This window comes from Balearica regulorum, chromosome 6 (assembly GCF_011004875.1).
Source record: "Balearica regulorum gibbericeps isolate bBalReg1 chromosome 6, bBalReg1.pri, whole genome shotgun sequence".
Classification (NCBI taxonomy): Eukaryota; Metazoa; Chordata; class Aves; order Gruiformes; family Gruidae; genus Balearica; species Balearica regulorum.
In genome coordinates, this window is record NC_046189.1 from 18,659,855 (window position 1) to 18,676,363 (window position 16,509).

Sequence of the window (16,509 nt, forward strand, 5' to 3'; positions counted from 1 at the left end):
AAAAAAAAAAAAAGAAGGGTTTGAGCGAATAGGCATCATTTTGTTTCACTGGCTCTGGAGGACCGGTGCGGAAATATTTCCTAAACGATCCCAAGAGATCGCGGATGTTTCAAAGACCGCCCGTCCATAAGGCGCTCGGGAGCAGCCCGGCAGCAGGCGCACCTACACGGCGCACCGAACCCGGCCTCCCCGCCGCTGACCTCCAAGAGCAAATAGCCATTAGGCGAGGGGAGGGGGGAAATCATTTTCCTCCGGCCTTTGTGGCTGCCAGAGGTGCTGCTGCCCCGGCAGCGCGGCCGGGCATTCCCGCGGCCCCGGCCCGGCACTGTTGGGCCCGCGGTGGGCTCCGCGGGAGCTGCGCGGGGGCTGCGCGGCGGGGGGCGGCGGCGCGGAGAGCATCGCGAGGGGCGCACAGATTTCTCCTCTCACCGCAGCGCTGTCGTTCGGTCACGGCAGACTTTATTGTGTAATAACTGACAACAATTACAACAGGTCCGTAGTTCGAGACACGAGGTGGTTAATTAATACAACAGTCACCGGGGGCAGGGACGCCAGCTAGCCGGGGGACCGGGAGACGTTAGGCCTACTGCGAACGGCTTCAAGGATGAGACAATCTCCTAATAGTGCACTAAAGGGGGGGAGAGCTCGTGGCCTCGCTGTGGCATCTATTGCGAAGGAGCAAAATTCAGACCTAGAAAGCAGAGGTTTTGGGTAAGGTTTCCTCTTAGTAAATCGTGGACAACACAGCACCCCCACTGATTTAAGCGACTGTAATTTAATACGTATTTTATTATCGTAATTATAATTAATTTCCTTACCTTTGTTTTGGCAAAGTAACTATCTAGACTACATCACTTTTAAGAAACATGTCAAACATTTAACATCAGATAGAGTTCCCAAAGCTAACGTGCACTCACAATATCTTCAACCAAACGGTCTGGGAAGGAGGAGGGGGGGATGAAGCGACTCTGCAAAACACGTTGGCGAGCAAGACAAAATTTCCCAAAATACCTGACACAGACCACGTTTCACTTCTATCTTAAAAAAAAAAAAAAAAAAAAAAAAAAAAAAAAAAAAAGAGACCAGATTGATTTAACGTTTCTGGGGTGGGGGGGCGCGGGAGGAGGAGGAGAAACGTATGGGGGGCGAGGGGGCAGGGGAAGAGTAAAACCAAACCAACAACAACAAAAAAACAACCCAACAACCAAAAACCCAAACCCCAAACAAAACCTAAAACAAAACTCAAAAGCCCCAAACTCAAAACTAAAGCAATATTCCCCAACTGCGTTTCTACCCCAGCGTTAGTCTCCTTTATTGCCTTTCTCCTTGTTCATCTTTTTCATTTTCATTCTTCTGTTCTGAAACCAGATTTTGACCTGTCTCTCTGTGAGATTTAAAATCCTAGCTACTTCGTAACGGCGGTCTCGGGTGAGGTACATGTTAAAGAGAAATTCCTTTTCCAGTTCCAGAGTTTGATACTTTGTGTAGGGACAACGCTTTTTCCTCGTTGAACGAGCGTGGATCCAGTTTGCTGCAGGGTTATCTGGAAGAAGGGAGGTATACAGGGAACGGGGCGGGGGGGTGGGGGGGGGAGAAAGGTCGTTAAATTAATTTAACGAAGGATGGACTGTTTTCACAACTTTGGAGGAATTATCATAAAAGCCTTAATGCCCCAGTCTGTTTACTGTACAAATGATGTCTTGATGGTAGGTGGTTATGTGGAGTCTTTTATGGGTGCTTGTTGCTGCTTGCGCTGGGGTAGGCGTCTAGACGTTTTTATAGGTTAGTAAAACTATCAGTTTTGCACATTCGAGCCTTACAGGTTTCGGCAATAAATCAAAGGGGCAATTTCTTTTTCTTTCTCTCTTTCTCTCTCTCTTTCTTTCTCTCTTTCTTTCTCTCTTTCTCTCTCTTTCTCTCTTTCTCTCTTTCCTTCTCTGTCTCTCTCTTTCTCTCTTTCTCTCTCTGCATCTCTCCCTCTCTCTCCCCACCCTTTTTTTTTTTTTTTTTTTTTTTTACTTACTTGGGTCAAGTTGCTGCTGCTTCTCCTCCTTCAGATCGCTGCTCGGGCTGGGGTTGTGGCTGCAGGCGGCGGGGTCCTTAGAGCTGCCGGCAGCCGCCTTCTCCCGGGGCTCCTGGAGGAAGGAGCTGCACGTGTACTCGGGCACACCGATCCCCTGGGATTCCCGGGACGAGGAGCACTCAGTCCTTTTGGAGGAGGAGGAGGAGGAGGAGGAAGATGAGGAGGCGGCTGCTCCCGTCTCCGGCTTTATCCCGTAGTGACGCCCGTTGGAGGAGCCGGAGCTGGACGCGGAGCCGCCGCTGCCGCCGCCGCCGCCGCCGCTGCCGCCGCCGCCGCCCGGGAAGCCCGGGAAGGGCTCAATCCAGGAGCGCACGTAGCGGCCGGCGTCGGCTGCCCCTAAGTGGGGCTGGTGCATGTAGGGGTGGTAGATCCCGGTCATTGCCGCAGACGGCTGAGGGTGAACCGTGGACCAGGAGGTGGAGAACACGGTGGATTTTGGTGCAAAGCTACAGGAGGAAAAATCTGAACTCTCTGCAACACCTGATGGCCTGGAGGTCGCACTGTGACCTCCCTGGACGAATCTACTCCCGTAAACTTCTTCGCTTTCATGGCCTATGAGAGAATCGACATAATAGTTACTTATGGTGCCACTAGACGACATTTTAGGCTCCCCTCTTAGTCATATAAAAGGTTACACTGTTAACTGTATATGATACCCTCCCGGAGAACAATCGTAGTATTTTGCAGACTGCAACCCTCAACCATTGGTTGCGGAGCCCACGTGATCATATTTACCAATACTGCGAGTAAATCAATCCGCTAAACTGGGGCTGCTGTGATTAAAAAAAAAATCATCATCAACAACGGCCCCGCACAGAGCGCCGCGCCGGCTGCGCGCCCGGACCGCGCCGGGGCCGCCCGCCTTGCCCTGCCCGCCCTGCCCGCCCTGCCTGCCCGCCTGCCCGCCTTGCCCGCCTGCCCTGCCTGCCCTGCCTGCCCTGCCTGCCCTGCCCTGCCTGCCCTGCCCGCCTCGCCCGCCTGCCCTGCTCGCTTTCGCTGCCCGCCTGCCCTGCCCGCCCTGCCCGCCTGCCCTGCCCGCCTGCCCGCCCTGCCTGCCCGGGGCGCGGCGGGCGTGGCTGCGCTGGCAGCCCACGGCCGCGGCGGGCGCGGACTATTTCTTCACCTCCTTTGAGTGATTTCTGCCATTCATTTCTTAATCAATGAGAGGCAGGGTGTTTAAATAAATCCAACAGCCTTGGCTTGCTAATCACACTCCAAGCTGCTGAGGAAACCCGCTGGGAAAGGGGGATTCTTGCCTGTAAAAACAAACCATCGCAAGCTGGGACTGTAACGACTTCTCATAAAACAGGAAAATGTTACAGTAAAAGCACATTGCGGTACTTCCATATTTCAGAGCATGTGCGGGTATTATTATCCGCTCCCCGCCCCCCCGGACAGAAAGTTTCCATGGAAAAGATACACTTTTTAAAAGAGATGCCCATTGTGTTGTTTTAAAACAGGTGGAAGACCTCTGTAATGATTTTATGCCTTTCAATAAAAATTTTATGAGGTGTATTTGATTATAGATTAATGTGTCCCTAATAAAATGGACGGATGGAAACAGCAAAGCCTGTGTCTCCGAGCACAACTGACGTGTGGCTGAACACATGCTCCTGTATCTGCGAAACTTTGGGACTACACAGCTCCAACACAGCCCCCCGCACGGTGCCCGGCGCGGCCCGGGAGGGGACGCGGGCAAACGCTGCCCGGAGGAGGCCGCCTGGCGCCGCAGCGGGCAGAGCCGCGGCCGCGGGGTAAGGGCCGCAGGGGCGGGCAGGCTCCGGGCCCCGGGGCTGCCGTTGCCCCCCGCTCGCCGGCAGAGCTGCCTCCTCCGCCCCTAGTTCAGGGGGAGCCGGGCCGGGCCGCGCTGGCCACGTTCAATGCCTACGTGAGATATTCGCCCGCTTTGCTCTCTTTTCCTTCCCTTCCCTCCCCTCCTCTCCCTCCCTGGCCCGGTTATCTTGCCCCGAGCGAAACGCTGCCCGGTTAGTACTGAAAACTAGGATTACCCATGGTCGTCTGCCCACGCCTGCTCTCCCGAGCGAGGGACGGTGGCTGTGTCGGGATCTGGAGGAAACGCACACAGTTAGTGGGGAGCCCGCAGCACAGCCCGCCGAGGGCACAAACAACAGCACTGAGAAAACACTTCCTACTCGCTGGCCGGTGTGAGGAAGGGACTGAAATTCCTGTTTATTTAATGATTTATTACTCTCTTAGGTTGTTTTCTTCCTTCCCCCCCTTTTTTTTTTTTCCCTCCCCCCCCCCTTTTTTTTTATCATCTCACTTTAGCATTTTCCTTTGCATTTCATACGTGTCATATTTTTCTCTAGAAGCAGGGCTTGTGGTATGGCGAAGAATTGTCCCTCGCTTCACACAGATATAAATTGATAAAGCAGGCAGATTAGAGTGAGCTTTCTTTTTTATATACGTTAAACACTTGGTATGGAGCCAGCTAATTACTTCCCACTGCTGAAACTTCTTTGGTGCTGCAGCGAGTGTCTTTAAAGGAAAAGAAAAGACTGTTCAAATGTATGCAATATTTAAAGAGGGTGGGTTTTTTGAGCACCGTTTCGTTGTTTGTTTTCGAAACGAGAGCAAGCACAAAATACCTACGTGCTTGCAGCTCCCACAGCTTCAAAATGGTGATGCTTTGGTTTGAGGAAAATATACTTATGCCCTACGAGTAAACGTGCACATAAGAAAGTATTGGCTTAAATTGAACATCAGCAACAAGAGAGTAAAATACAGCTCCACCAGCTGCAGTATAAGCAGTATCACTGTCACCAAGTCAGACAACATTGGCACTATCTCGCGTTTAGTTTCTTGATTTAGAAACTGCTTAGGGGAGGAATGGGCGTTGATTGCGAGCAAGCTGGTTTCCCAGTGCAAACAGTAGCCACGCTATTTTTCTAGGACTATTTGAAGGTGCAAGTATGCCCAAGTATTTGCACTTCAATTTGGAGTCATGTTCATTTGCAAGCCATTTACAGTTCTGCTTAGTATTTCTGCTCACACAGGCACTCACCCTCTCGCTCTCTCTCTCACACACCCTTCCTCAGCTTGCAGTGCAAAGCCCTGCTAATAACATTTTTCAGCGATGTACAGAAAGGGTTAAGAGTCGTGAACTTCATTATCTGGCTGTGTGCTACTAAAATGGAATTGCGCGAAATAAAACGATCTCTGAGCAAACAGAAACGGTGCAGGGTGACAAAAGTAGGTCTGAAGAGGCTGGTGTACTTTTGCAAGCAAGCTTGGGAGCATTTCTGCTCGGAAAAGCCAATCTCGCCAGATGTTTGAGGGAAGATTTTCCCATCCACCATCTTCTGAAAGCCCTTGTGCTGACCAAGAACCAAACTCCTTAACATTTGCTCGTACCCAGCTTTGCATTTGTTATGATGTGGGTTTGTTGGGGTTTTTTTTTTAGCGAGTAAAGACACGAAACCAAAGTCTACACCTTAAGCACGCAGTGACTGATATTTTTTAAATCAACATATGAACGTCAAATAAAATGACACACATATTGCTCACAGCTTGTAGTAGAAAGATTTTTTTATCACTTACCATTTATGAGTTGATTGGATGAGGATGTCCAGTTTAGGTCATAATATTTTACTACGTTTTTCTTTCTTTTTTTTTTTTTTCCTTTCTCTCTCTCTCTTTTTTTTTTTTTTTTTGTCATTCAGTTTGTCAGACTGCGAACATCACACAACATTTTATCAATTAATCATTTGTTTACAGGCACAATTATAAATGAATTAGGTTTACATCATTTCCCGCCTCAGTCTCCACCCCACCCCTAAAAAAAGGAAGGGGGGGGGGAAGAAAAGGGGGTAAGGAAAGAAAGAAAGAAAGAAAGAAAGAAAGAAAGAAAGAAAGAAAGAAAGAAAAAGAAAGAAAGAGAACCAGGCAGACACACACAAAGAGCAGAAAATGGCAAAGAAGGTACATCAGTCCAAATAACTGCTGGTAGAGAAAGATCAGGAGACCAGCCTGCATCCGTACTTTAAACATTCGTAGAAAACCAAAGGAACCGCAGTAGTTTACAGAGTTTATTGCATTATACATGCGAACAGAACATGCACAAGAAGGACATATTGCTGCTGAACGACTACTATTCCACATATGCACCACAAGGAAATGTCTACAATGGAGAAGAAGGAAATATTCCATTTTACGAAGGACAATCTCTAAGTTCATTTGCGAGGATAGTTACATTATAATGTGCTTCTTTTTCCCCCCGCCCCCAAAGTTTTTCCCCTCTTTTTTTTTTTTCTTAAAGTATTGAATGTACTCAAAACGTTATGGCCCGTGTAACAGCCCCACATAAATACCATTTTGTTAGTAAAAACATGAAAAAGTCACATTGCTTGGATGTTCGACAGTTCCAATAAGTTAAGACCAAATGATAATATTCAATAATAGTTACCCTGCATTACGATGAGAACAAAAATAAATTACACGTGCTAGGTTTTATATATACTCATCATAGTAATACATATTCACTTGCAGCGCTAAAAGAAGGACGAAGAGTCACATTCTATCAGAAAAAAAACCCCAAAACCAAACCAAAAACCAAACCAAAACTGGAAAATGCCGGGTTTTGCCAGAGTCTCTCCTGCCTTTAGCAAGTGGCGGTGCTGTGCCCATTCCTCACTGGTGCCCCCCCCGGGGTTAGGGTTTAAGAGAAGGTCAGATTAGCGGTCAGTTCCCGGATTCGGTTCTCCCTGCTCATCTTCTTGAGCTTCATTCTGCGGTTTTGAAACCAAATCTTGACCTGCCTGTCAGTGAGGTTTACGCTCTTACTGATCTCTAGACGGCGCTCTCGAGTGAGATACATATTGAATAAGAACTCTTTCTCTAATTCCAGTGTTTGGTGTTTAGTATAAGGACACCTCTTCTTTCTGCCACTCTTTGCAGTTAGCCAATTGCTTGTTGGAGTATCAGACTTGATTTCCTCTATCAAAATCAAAGAAGAAGAAGAAGAAGAAGAAGAAGAAAAATAAAAAATACCTCAGGCTGTTAGAGTGTACCCTTGGCCATGACCCCTCCTCTGCAGTGTCTGGCATATATGGTTGATGTGGGCATTAAACACAGCTCGGGTGAGGTGTGGGCACAGAAGGAGGACCTGCTGCCAGGCTGGGCTCGCCCGGCCCCACACCCGGCACCCTGCCTTCCGGCCGCCCCGCTCTCCTGCCCCTTCCAGAAATGGGCTTTCAAGTTTTCAGCTGGCTTTCAGCATTTCAACAATATTTAACCTGCCATCAGCCCCATGGCCGCATTTTAACGGGTCTAGCCTCGCCACGGCCGCCTCGGGATCCCACGACACTTGCTACGAAAATATCCCAATTACCAAATACCCTCGCGGTGTATTTTGAAGCAGGTTCCCCCCCAGCCATCAGCTGAATTACACTAGTACACCTAGGAGCAGGCATAGACGTTTTCCCAGCCAAAAAGATACACCAGAAATTAACACCCCCTGCCTCGGATTTTTTTTTTTTTTTCAATTTTCCTTTAAGATTTTTTTTTTTTCTCCCCCACCAAAACCAAATCTGCCCCACATCAACCTAGACCTGGGCTGTTAAACATAATTCAGATAAAGAGAATCTCCATGCACACGTAGGGTGTAAATCGACCTAGAGGTTGCAAAGTACATTTTGATAGGAGAAAATTTCCCGTTTTGGGATTCTTTGACACACGCCGTTCGAAAGGAAGGCTTTAGTGCACTTTTAAAGGGAAAATAAAATCAGATTACCACCATGTCTAGCTTTCCAAAGCATTTCAAAATGCTGTTGCACTTTTGGAGACCAACCCAAGGTTATCTAAAGCACCAGATTGAAATATTCCACCTTTGGACCAGGCAGATAGCGGGCTGCTGCTTTCATTGTGCATTTGTTTCCAACTTTAACCAGCCTGGTAGCACCTATTCCTCACCTATTTTAATAGGATCGTAATTAACTTTAAATGCAATCAAACCGCAGTAAGGCTGAGTGAAAAAGAATAATAATAACAATTTAAAAAAAAAAATCAGCGAAATACTACGAGAGAAAAGTTGAGCTGGTCGTATTTTACAACCTCCAGACCTGCTTTTTTAGAGGTATGGGGCTGCTTGGGCTGCTGCAGCGCAGTAAGGAGCACACGGCTATACTCCCCGCATCACGGAGGCGGGCTGCATGCACGAGAGAGGCAGATCTCTACAGAAAATCTTTGGACCCTTTTGTGTGGCATTTTTGCCTGCCAAAATCTTCAGAGACACAGCACCTGCAGCCCGATACTCCTTAGCATTAAATGTGACGGCTGTGATGCTCGTTAGTATATTCGAGCGTGCTTTATGGTGCTGGCGTGTTGGAGTTACACCACGGCACGGCTTAAACTCGGTAATACAGACCTTTACTCTCCTTCTCCTGGACTTCTGGGCTGGACACGGAGCCTTCGGGCAGGCAGCTCCGCTCGTCTTGCAACGTGGACTTGGGCTCGGGACTTTCCACTTGAGAGACTTTAGCGGTGTTGTCTTGGTTGTTCGGGTTTTCATTCATTTTCTTTTCCAGCTGAAGTTGAGCAGATATCTGCGGTTTGGAGCTGCCGCGAGGGTTTAACTGTAACATTACAGTTGAACTCGTTTCAGGACTATTATTGTACTCTTGGGTTTTCCCAGTGGCGTAGGTCTGGCTCAGTCTAAAATATCCTGGGACGGGAACCTCGGGGTTCTCAATGGGGCATGATTCAGACACCAGCCTCTGGTAGGAAGGGACGTCTGCAGAAATGAGTTTGGATCTCTTATCGGAATACATGCAGCAATTGCTTTCTTCTTTAATATTTGTAGTGAAGGAACAAGTGGGGACCTGCTGTGTAACAGGTTGCTCTATTCGACAAGATCTGTTCGGGTCTGTCCAAGTGTCTACTTGAGGTATATAAGGATGTACATTCATACCCATATTTTGGTGATTAACTTCTCTTTTAGCCAGAGACGGAAGGAGTCCACAGGTTTGCATCCCATACGTCCCAATGTCTGTGCTAGGTGGCATATACATGCTGGCGCTGTTGGAGTAGAAACTGTCACTCCTGCACGCACTGATGAGAGAATCTACTAAAAAAGTATTAGCGGCAGGAGAGCTGTTGGGAAAGGACATTTTGGGGCGGAATTTGAGGAAGAGAGATTGTGTCCTTTGTAGGCTGACATCTCTAGGAAAACATTCCCGTGTAATTGCGGATGCCTCCGCGCGACCACATGACAGCCGGGCCAATGGCAGCGCCCGCCGCCCCGCGCCCCGCCGCCCCGCCGCTGACGCGCCCCGCCGCGCCGCCCCGCCGCGCCCCGCCGCGGTCAACAGCGACCCCTAGGCCGCCGCGCCGGCACCGCACCGCACCGCCCCGCCGCGCCCGCCGCCCCGCGCTGCGGCAGCCGGACCGGGCCCCGCCGCGCCGCCCCGCGCGATGCGCACCCCCCCCCCCCCGCCCCCGCTCCCCCTCCTCCGCCGCCGCCCCCGCTCCTCCCCGCGCCGCGGAGCCTCCGCGGGCGCGGAACACCCCACACCACCACCACCACCACCCCCCCCCCGGGTGGCACGGCGGGCGGAAAAACGTGCGTCCCCGTGATGGCTCCTGTAAAAGCCCCGCTCCTGACAAGTGCGGGGACAAAAGGTTGCGGGATTTATTAATGCGTATTAAGGAGAATCAGGGGCGATCAATAAAAGCCTCATCTACATTCTTGGGCTACTTGGTAATTTTCTTGCTTCTGAAGCTTTTTCAAGAGTTATACCCTCTGTTGCCGCGCACGGGAAGATATTTTATTAACAAATCAATCGAGACTTTGTAAAGGATAAGATTAATAGTTAAGATTTAGCATAATGGCGTTCGCGTTATGAATTATTGAAAATTATACTATTGATTTTTTTCCTCGCTGCTAACCGAGAAGGTCAATTTTTGTTTTAACACAAATCGTCAAATATTAAAAGCTAGACTTTTGTCATAACTCGAGTTTTATAGGGAGGCTACATTCCTAAAATTATTTTACAGTGCTCTCTCCCGACCGCCTGGGAAAAAAAAAGTGGGTTTTTCACTTGCCCTGGAAACTGAAAGCATCATAAAGATAATTTCTCCTTCTGTAGTTTTGCTCATTAAAAAACATGCAGAAACTCATACACTCATTGCAACTCTTCGAGCAACTTTTTCTTTTTCTTTTTCTTTTCTTTTCTTTCTTTTTTTCTGGTAAGAAGAAAGATAAATGCATCTGTATTATTAAAAAAAAAAAAAAAGCCAAACAAAAAACCCCAAACAAAAACCCAAACCGAAGGCAACAGTCACTGTCTATACTGTCTATATGGCAAATCAGATTTTTCAATCCCAACATTTTAAACGTGTTTTACTGTTTTTCTCCCCACTTCGTACCCATATTTACATCCGAAGCTATTACATTTTAAATACTGATGGTACAAACTGTTTATTACTCTTTTTCTTGTCCTTTCCTTTTATCTTTTCTTTTCTTTTTCTTTTTCTTTTTCTTTTTCTTTTTCTTTTTTTTTTTTTTTTTTTTTTTAAACTGTTCTCAAACTGGAGTATTTCTTATCTGGGACTAATGCTGTCAAGGACTCTCATACAGACAAAGTGAACTTGTTGATGATTTTTGTTTCGGATTCATCCGCCTGTTTATTTTGGGCCTTTCTGCCATCAAAACACCCTTTCAGATCCCCAAGAGCGGACAGCACGTGAAAGGATTTTAAAAAATGTAAATGCATCTTTCGCACAGCTGAAAACATGCGTTTTCCACCAGCCTGGATTTGAATTTTCCCCTGTTTCCTGGCATTTGAACGTTTTGCACTTTACCGTACACTTTACACTGCTGGAAACAATAACCCTATTTAAAATTTCGCTGTGGCAATGAGACAGACCTTTTAAAACCTTATCGCAGCTGTTCAAATACAACATCATTGTCAGGTTAAGAGCCAGCGGCTTTTATAGCTGGAGCCCCCCCAGCCTCTGGGTTGCCGGAGAGTTTAAATATTACCTTCGCGATATTCGCTGCTTTCGAGCCCTTTTCGCAGCGTCCCCTGCGCCTGGCGCAGCCCCCCTGCCCTCTCCGGGCACGCTTCACCGCCACCGAGGCCGGAGCCGGGAACCGGGCGGCTCGGCGAGCTGTCTATGTAAGATCACGATCAGAGCCATTGCTAAGATTTCCCTGCGCCGGGGGAGAAGCTGCGGCGGAGCCCACGACGCTCCCTCCGAGCGCGGCGATCCCCCCCTCGCTTTCTAGCAATTTCCTCTTCTTCAACAACAGCCCGGACAACCCACAGAGTTTAAAGAAACAAAATACTATTTTCCTTGACGCGGTTTAAGACTTGACTGTTAAATCTAATCAGGAATTTTATGCCCATCAAATGGCTCTTTCATAATCTTTATTTACACTTTAAGAAAAGGGGGTCCCAGAAATATCCCAGCTGAAGTATCAGCCCAGAGGTTTGCGGCGGGCTTCGCCCGACAGTAAAGTTAAAACAATAAGCGAACGCTGAGCTGCTTTCCACGCCAGCCTCGCTGGTGCTGGGGAAGCTGACTTCTTGGCTCCTGATTAGACATGAGGGCCCTTTGATTTTTTTTTAATTGAAAATATTCATTTCTTGCGTGTCACTACACGGAAACTCAGATGATGGCTGTGATGATCATGATTTAAATATCGCATTCAGGACTGGCAAACAGCTCCGTAAGACCCTTCGCTCACGATAAATCATGAGGGTTTTAAAAAACGGGCAGCAATTTTTTATTGAAAATGAAGAGTAGGAAAGTTTAAGTTTGATGTAAATAGAAGTTGAATAAACATGCGAGAGCCACTGGGGAACTGGGGACTTAGGCTCTGGGCATTTAATGTCACTCTTGTTTTAAATCATATTAAAATGGAATCAAGTAATTAACATTAATAAATAAATCAATATTGTGCAATAAATGAGATATACAATCTACATTAATATAAAGGTTTTGCTCTCAGAGCCTCATATTTTTCCGAACGAGGGAGGGGGGAAAAAAAAAAACCACCCAAACCCAACCAAACCCCAACCAATGGGTCCATGCAGATGTAAATTACTGTTTGTAATAAAGCCTAGGTGGACATTACAGTTTTCTCCTCTAGCAAATGTCAGGGCTAAAAACTTGAGGTTACCAGACGTGGCAGCGGGGCTTCATTTTCAATGCCTTATCTTCCTAAACCTTATTACTGGTGATACGATGATTATTTTTTGTCTCGGCTCTGCTGAGGATTCTCATAGTTGCAATTTGCTGTGTTTGTGTCTCATTATGGGAGGGGGATGGGAGAGAGGTACGAAAGTGGCTAGATATTTTGCAGATGCCTTCGGTAACAAAGGTATTGCGAAAAATATCCTACTTTAAAGACAGACTGGAACCCAGGAAGCTTTTAGTAAAATTCCTTTCATTTACTCGATTTCAGCATTTTATTTAGGGTGTCTTTAAACGCGCGGATTGTATATTTTATGCCACGTTGTTATATTGCAGGGAGATTGAAGAATCGTTTTTATGTAAGGGGAAAAAAAAAATTGGCTGGGATATTGGGTCCTTTCTTCTTTTAATAATGCAACTGTCACGTTGCCCAGATTTCTATGTGCCATATTTTCATAGAAAGAGTCGGCGCCTGGGCTGAGGGCTCAGATTCCTTGGATTTTTTTTGACCGAGGGCGGGACACACACACACACACGACACACACGACATACTGATAACATTATGCCTTTTCCTAAATACGAAAGCTTATAAAATAAACAAAATAGCACGCTGGCCATTCCTTCAAAGGTGTTATTTCTGAGCGGGGGGATCGCACAGTAGCACTGCCTGCACTCCCAGCCTCGCCCGAAGCCTCAGCCCTTCCTCTGTTGTATTTCTATATTTCTGTAGACACACGAGTGCGTATCTGGTACGGTAAGATTTTGGTGCGTAGACTGGTCGCCGATGCGACCTCAGCCTCGGTATTTGGGCTGCACATTTATCTTTCGGCAGGTTCCTGCCGCATTTGTATTTTAATCAGTAAATAAGCAAATACCCTTTTCGTTCTCCTTAAAGGACAAGCCCAAAGACATTTGGAAAGAGCTCACAGCCTTTTCTGTCTAAAGGAATAAAACAGAGAAAGGGGGGGGGGGGGGGGAAGATATTATAGACTGGTACAGAATCATCACATTTACACGATGATTCAAAAAAGAAGAAAGCGGCGTTTTCATATTCCCGTATGTAGGGGGGTGTATATATATATATATTTTTTTTTTTTTAATTAACAACACATCCTTGCTCCCATCACTCGTTCACATTCGCTGAGATCGGCCTCACTGTAATTGCGAGGGGTTAAAGCACCTCGGATGGAGCCTACTGGGGTTGGGGCTGGTGTGGGCTCTTACAAGGAGCACTCTCACGCCACGAAAAACAAACACACACACACCAAAACTTCGCTAAACGTTCCCCTCTCGAAACGGGTATCTCCACCGAGAGACCAGGGGATTTTCCTTCGGGCTCCGACTGCGCCTGCAAGGGCTACCTTTGGCGTCAGGGATCCCGAGGATTTCAGATTGTACAATGGCATTTTATCACCGACGGAAAGGCTATTTCTAGGAAACTGTTAACAATGAACTTCTAAAAAAACCTCCCCAAAATCAACAAGACAGCGGACAAAGTGCCAACAGATGCTTTCACGAGAGACGGGACTTTAAAAAATGCGGAATATGGCTGAGCCAACGCGAAATAGATTTGGATGAATTCCGCAAATAAGCAGAAAGCAGCGAAGCCCTTTCTTTCCTCAGATTCTGACCAAAAGTGCGCACTGCAGGGAAAAAATAAAACAGAAAACCAGAAAAACGGAACATGCTCGGTCACTGGAGAGCGTCCAGGAAATTCACAAGCTTCGCTTTAATTTTCTAATCTCTAGTTTCATTTTAATAGATCTCCATAGTACTTTTAAGGAGAGAGATTTCATTCAGCAATGCCTTGGCAAGGTGATGTTCGGATATTAAAAATATCTTATTTTCGCTTTAGTCTCTCTGTCTCTCTTTAAAAAAATAAGCACTCTCAGGATCTAACGTTAATCTCGCCTTTAAATAAAATACGTTTTAAAAATCATGTTTTCTGTACCTAGAGGTTTATTTAAGTAAAGCCTCGAATAAGAATCGAAGATAAACTGTGGAAACGCATGGTTTTTATATTACTTTTGTTCCATCCACGTTAAGGCTGTCCTTAAAGAACTAAATAGATCTTCGTTCTAGGGAACGAATTCTGAATATCATTGGGCTTTTTTTTTTCTTTCTTTCTTAAAATTATGGGATTTTTTTTTAAAGCTCGGATGCATTATAAAAGATTACGACCCCCACACCCCCCCCCCCCCCCCCCCCCCCCCCCCCCCCCCAAAAAAATCTTTTAAAGTGGCATATTTCTCCAGCACGTCACGGTTATGGGTTATTTGTTTAATAAATCTTTTTGATGCTTTATTTTCTCATTTGGAAGGCCCTGAAATCTTATCGTTACTTATATATTAGCTATTTTATTAGCAGTGGAATTATGATTCGGGGGGGGGGGAAGAGGCTTGTGGGCACGGCGGCCCGTGGGCGCGCGCCCTCCTGTGGCCGTTGGCCGCCCGGCACCGGGAGGCTCCGCCGCTCCCAGGCGCTTGCTCCGCAGCTCAATTTGCTCTCGGTCGTGGGTTTCTTCCTTGCTTTTTAAACAGAAACTTAAAACTGCTATCATTGAGCATTTATGCAAGATTAATGCTAGGGTGTTTCGGTTACCGCGGCCCTCTTTTGCGGTGTTTTAGCATTTTAAAGGCGTAATAATCCGCTGAGATAGACTGTTAAAGCACTGCAGGGAACAGAAAATCAAACGGCTGGTTCTCGCCCTGTGGATTAACGCTCGGGAGAGACAAGAGAATTTTGCGATAAGGTCAGGCGAAACGCTTTGAGAAATTCCCCGCGACTTTGCGCATTTCTAAGTAATGGGCTTTGTGCGGAAACGCACATCCACAGAAAAGCTGCATAGAAATATCGTCTTTCTCCCTAAATTACGAAGCACTTCCTACACCCTCCGCACTATTTGCTGAGCGAAAAAAAAAAAACCCAAACCAACCCATATTTTTTTTTAGAGCTAAAAAAAAAAGGAGATTTGGGGCGAATTCCCGGGGCGCGGAAGAGAAAGGCGAGGGAAGCGGGGAGCCCGCCGTGCTCAGGCTGGCGGCGACCGGAGCGGGGAACGCTCCCCGCACGCCACGGAGGGCTCACCTCGACCCAGCTGGGATTTTCTCTGCGTTATGATGCATTTGCTAATATGGCCAGCTATGCGGTAATAAGTGTGTGTGTGGTTGTGCGTGTGTGTGTGAGAGAGAGAGAGAGAGAGGGAGGGAGGGAGGGAGGGAGACAGAGAGAGAGAGAGAGTGGGTGGTGGTTGAAAATAACAGAGGAACCTTAAGGCGCCTAATTATTCAGAAAGGTTAAAGGTGATGACCTTGACATTTTGGAAGTTCAAAGGCATACACTTATGTTTTTCTTGCTAAAGGGTTTTAAAAAAATTTTTTTTTAGTCATGCCTCCCTCTGCTTCCATTTCTCCACTTTTTGAATTCTTGGGCTTTTCCTGACTTATTTGGGCACTTTTGCCTTCCCTGCGTGCGAGCATAGCGACAGCCGCTTCGTCCTATTCAAAAAAGGCAAATTCTTTTCTCACTCCTCGCCTTTATTGCACATTGCGGAAATCTCTTTTTCACCCACCAGAAGGTGTATAATATAACCCAATTAAGCTGTTTAGAACCTCGGGTTTTATGGTGTTGTCTAGACAGTTCAAGGTTTTGTAAACAGCCCAGCCAGGTCACGCAAGATAAAGCGGCGAGGAGCGGAGCGGACCTCCGCCGGATGCCTGCCCCCGCGCAGGGCCCGCCGCGGCCGGGGCAGCGGGCTGCGCTCCCGGCCAAGCACCGCGCTCCGCTCGCCCTGCCGAGGGACGGTATTTCAGAGATCCACCCCTCTACCGCCAAGGTTTTTTTCTTTTTCTTTTTTTTTTTTCCTCTCTCTCTTTTTTTTTTTTTTTTTTTTCTTTCCCCCCCTTCCCACTAGTGCCAATTGTTTATAGCTCCCTCTTGTCTGACTCGCTCTGAGCCCTCGGTCTTTCTGCCTTGCTCTTCACTAACGAGTAAACAGTCATTGGCGTTGGGGATTCTGGGCTTCTTGAGAGCCTGACCAGTTAAATAAAAAAGCCTTTTTCGTTGTTTATAGTAATTGTAGCACCATCAGAAGTGATGGTCTGCAGACAGCCATGTTGGCTCTGCCTCACAGCGAACAGAGAAGGTTACGCATACCTAGGAAGGGAGAGTTAGACATCTACACTATTATTTATTTAAAATGCATTTAAAATAACCCGACTAGGCTTCCTCCCGTTATTATTTAACTGAACTTGGCTCTAGCCCGGGAA

At 47.1% G+C, this 16,509-nt stretch overlaps 3 protein-coding genes across 8 annotated transcripts in view; all 3 read right to left on the reverse strand.

Annotated features, from left to right (window-relative positions):
• Positions 1–16,509, reverse strand: part of HOXD3 (homeobox D3) — a 62,091-nt gene that overhangs the window by 40,688 nt on the left and 4,894 nt on the right. The window lies entirely within an intron of this gene.
• Positions 438–5,721, reverse strand: HOXD9 (homeobox D9). Of its 6 annotated transcripts, XR_012836065.1 has the most exons (6): positions 5,645–5,721; positions 4,093–4,150; positions 2,024–2,635; positions 1,295–1,543; positions 918–1,034; positions 438–691 (listed from the first exon to the last, which is right to left on the reverse strand). XR_012836065.1 is itself a non-coding variant. In XM_075756536.1 (5 exons), exons 1-4 carry the CDS (start codon positions 5,645–5,647, stop codon positions 1,302–1,304), a joined length of 915 nt encoding a protein of 304 aa, XP_075612651.1. In that variant the 5' UTR covers positions 5,648–5,721; the 3' UTR covers positions 438–691; positions 1,295–1,301. The 6 variants fall into 6 exon arrangements, 5 of the variants coding, with proteins under 5 accessions (XP_075612651.1, XP_075612648.1, XP_075612649.1 ...); XM_075756536.1 differs by lacking the exon at positions 918–1,034; XM_075756533.1 differs by having other exon boundaries at positions 438–1,034.
• On the reverse strand, positions 6,120–9,325 carry HOXD10 (homeobox D10). Its single transcript, XM_010300882.2, has 2 exons — positions 8,469–9,325; positions 6,120–7,039 (listed from the first exon to the last, which is right to left on the reverse strand). The coding sequence occupies exons 1-2, from the start codon at positions 9,208–9,210 to the stop codon at positions 6,762–6,764; spliced, it is 1,020 nt and encodes a 339-aa protein (XP_010299184.1). The 5' UTR covers positions 9,211–9,325; the 3' UTR covers positions 6,120–6,761.

Bases quoted from the DNA above. Each gene is read 5' to 3' on its own strand.
- HOXD9 (XM_075756536.1), bottom strand. The intron at 2,636-4,092 runs GTAATCCTAGTT...ATTCTCTCATAG, and splicing joins GCGTGGGCAGACGACCATGG to GCCATGAAAGCGAAGAAGTT. The intron at 1,544-2,023 runs GTAAGTAAAAAA...CCCTTCTTCCAG, and splicing joins GCAGCAGCAACTTGACCCAA to ATAACCCTGCAGCAAACTGG.
- HOXD10 (XM_010300882.2), bottom strand. From the start codon at position 9,210: ATGTCCTTTCCCAACAGCTCTCCTGCCGCTAATACTTTTTTAGTAGAT. The intron at 7,040-8,468 runs GTCTGTATTACC...TGATTTTGATAG, and splicing joins CCAGGAGAAGGAGAGTAAAG to AGGAAATCAAGTCTGATACT.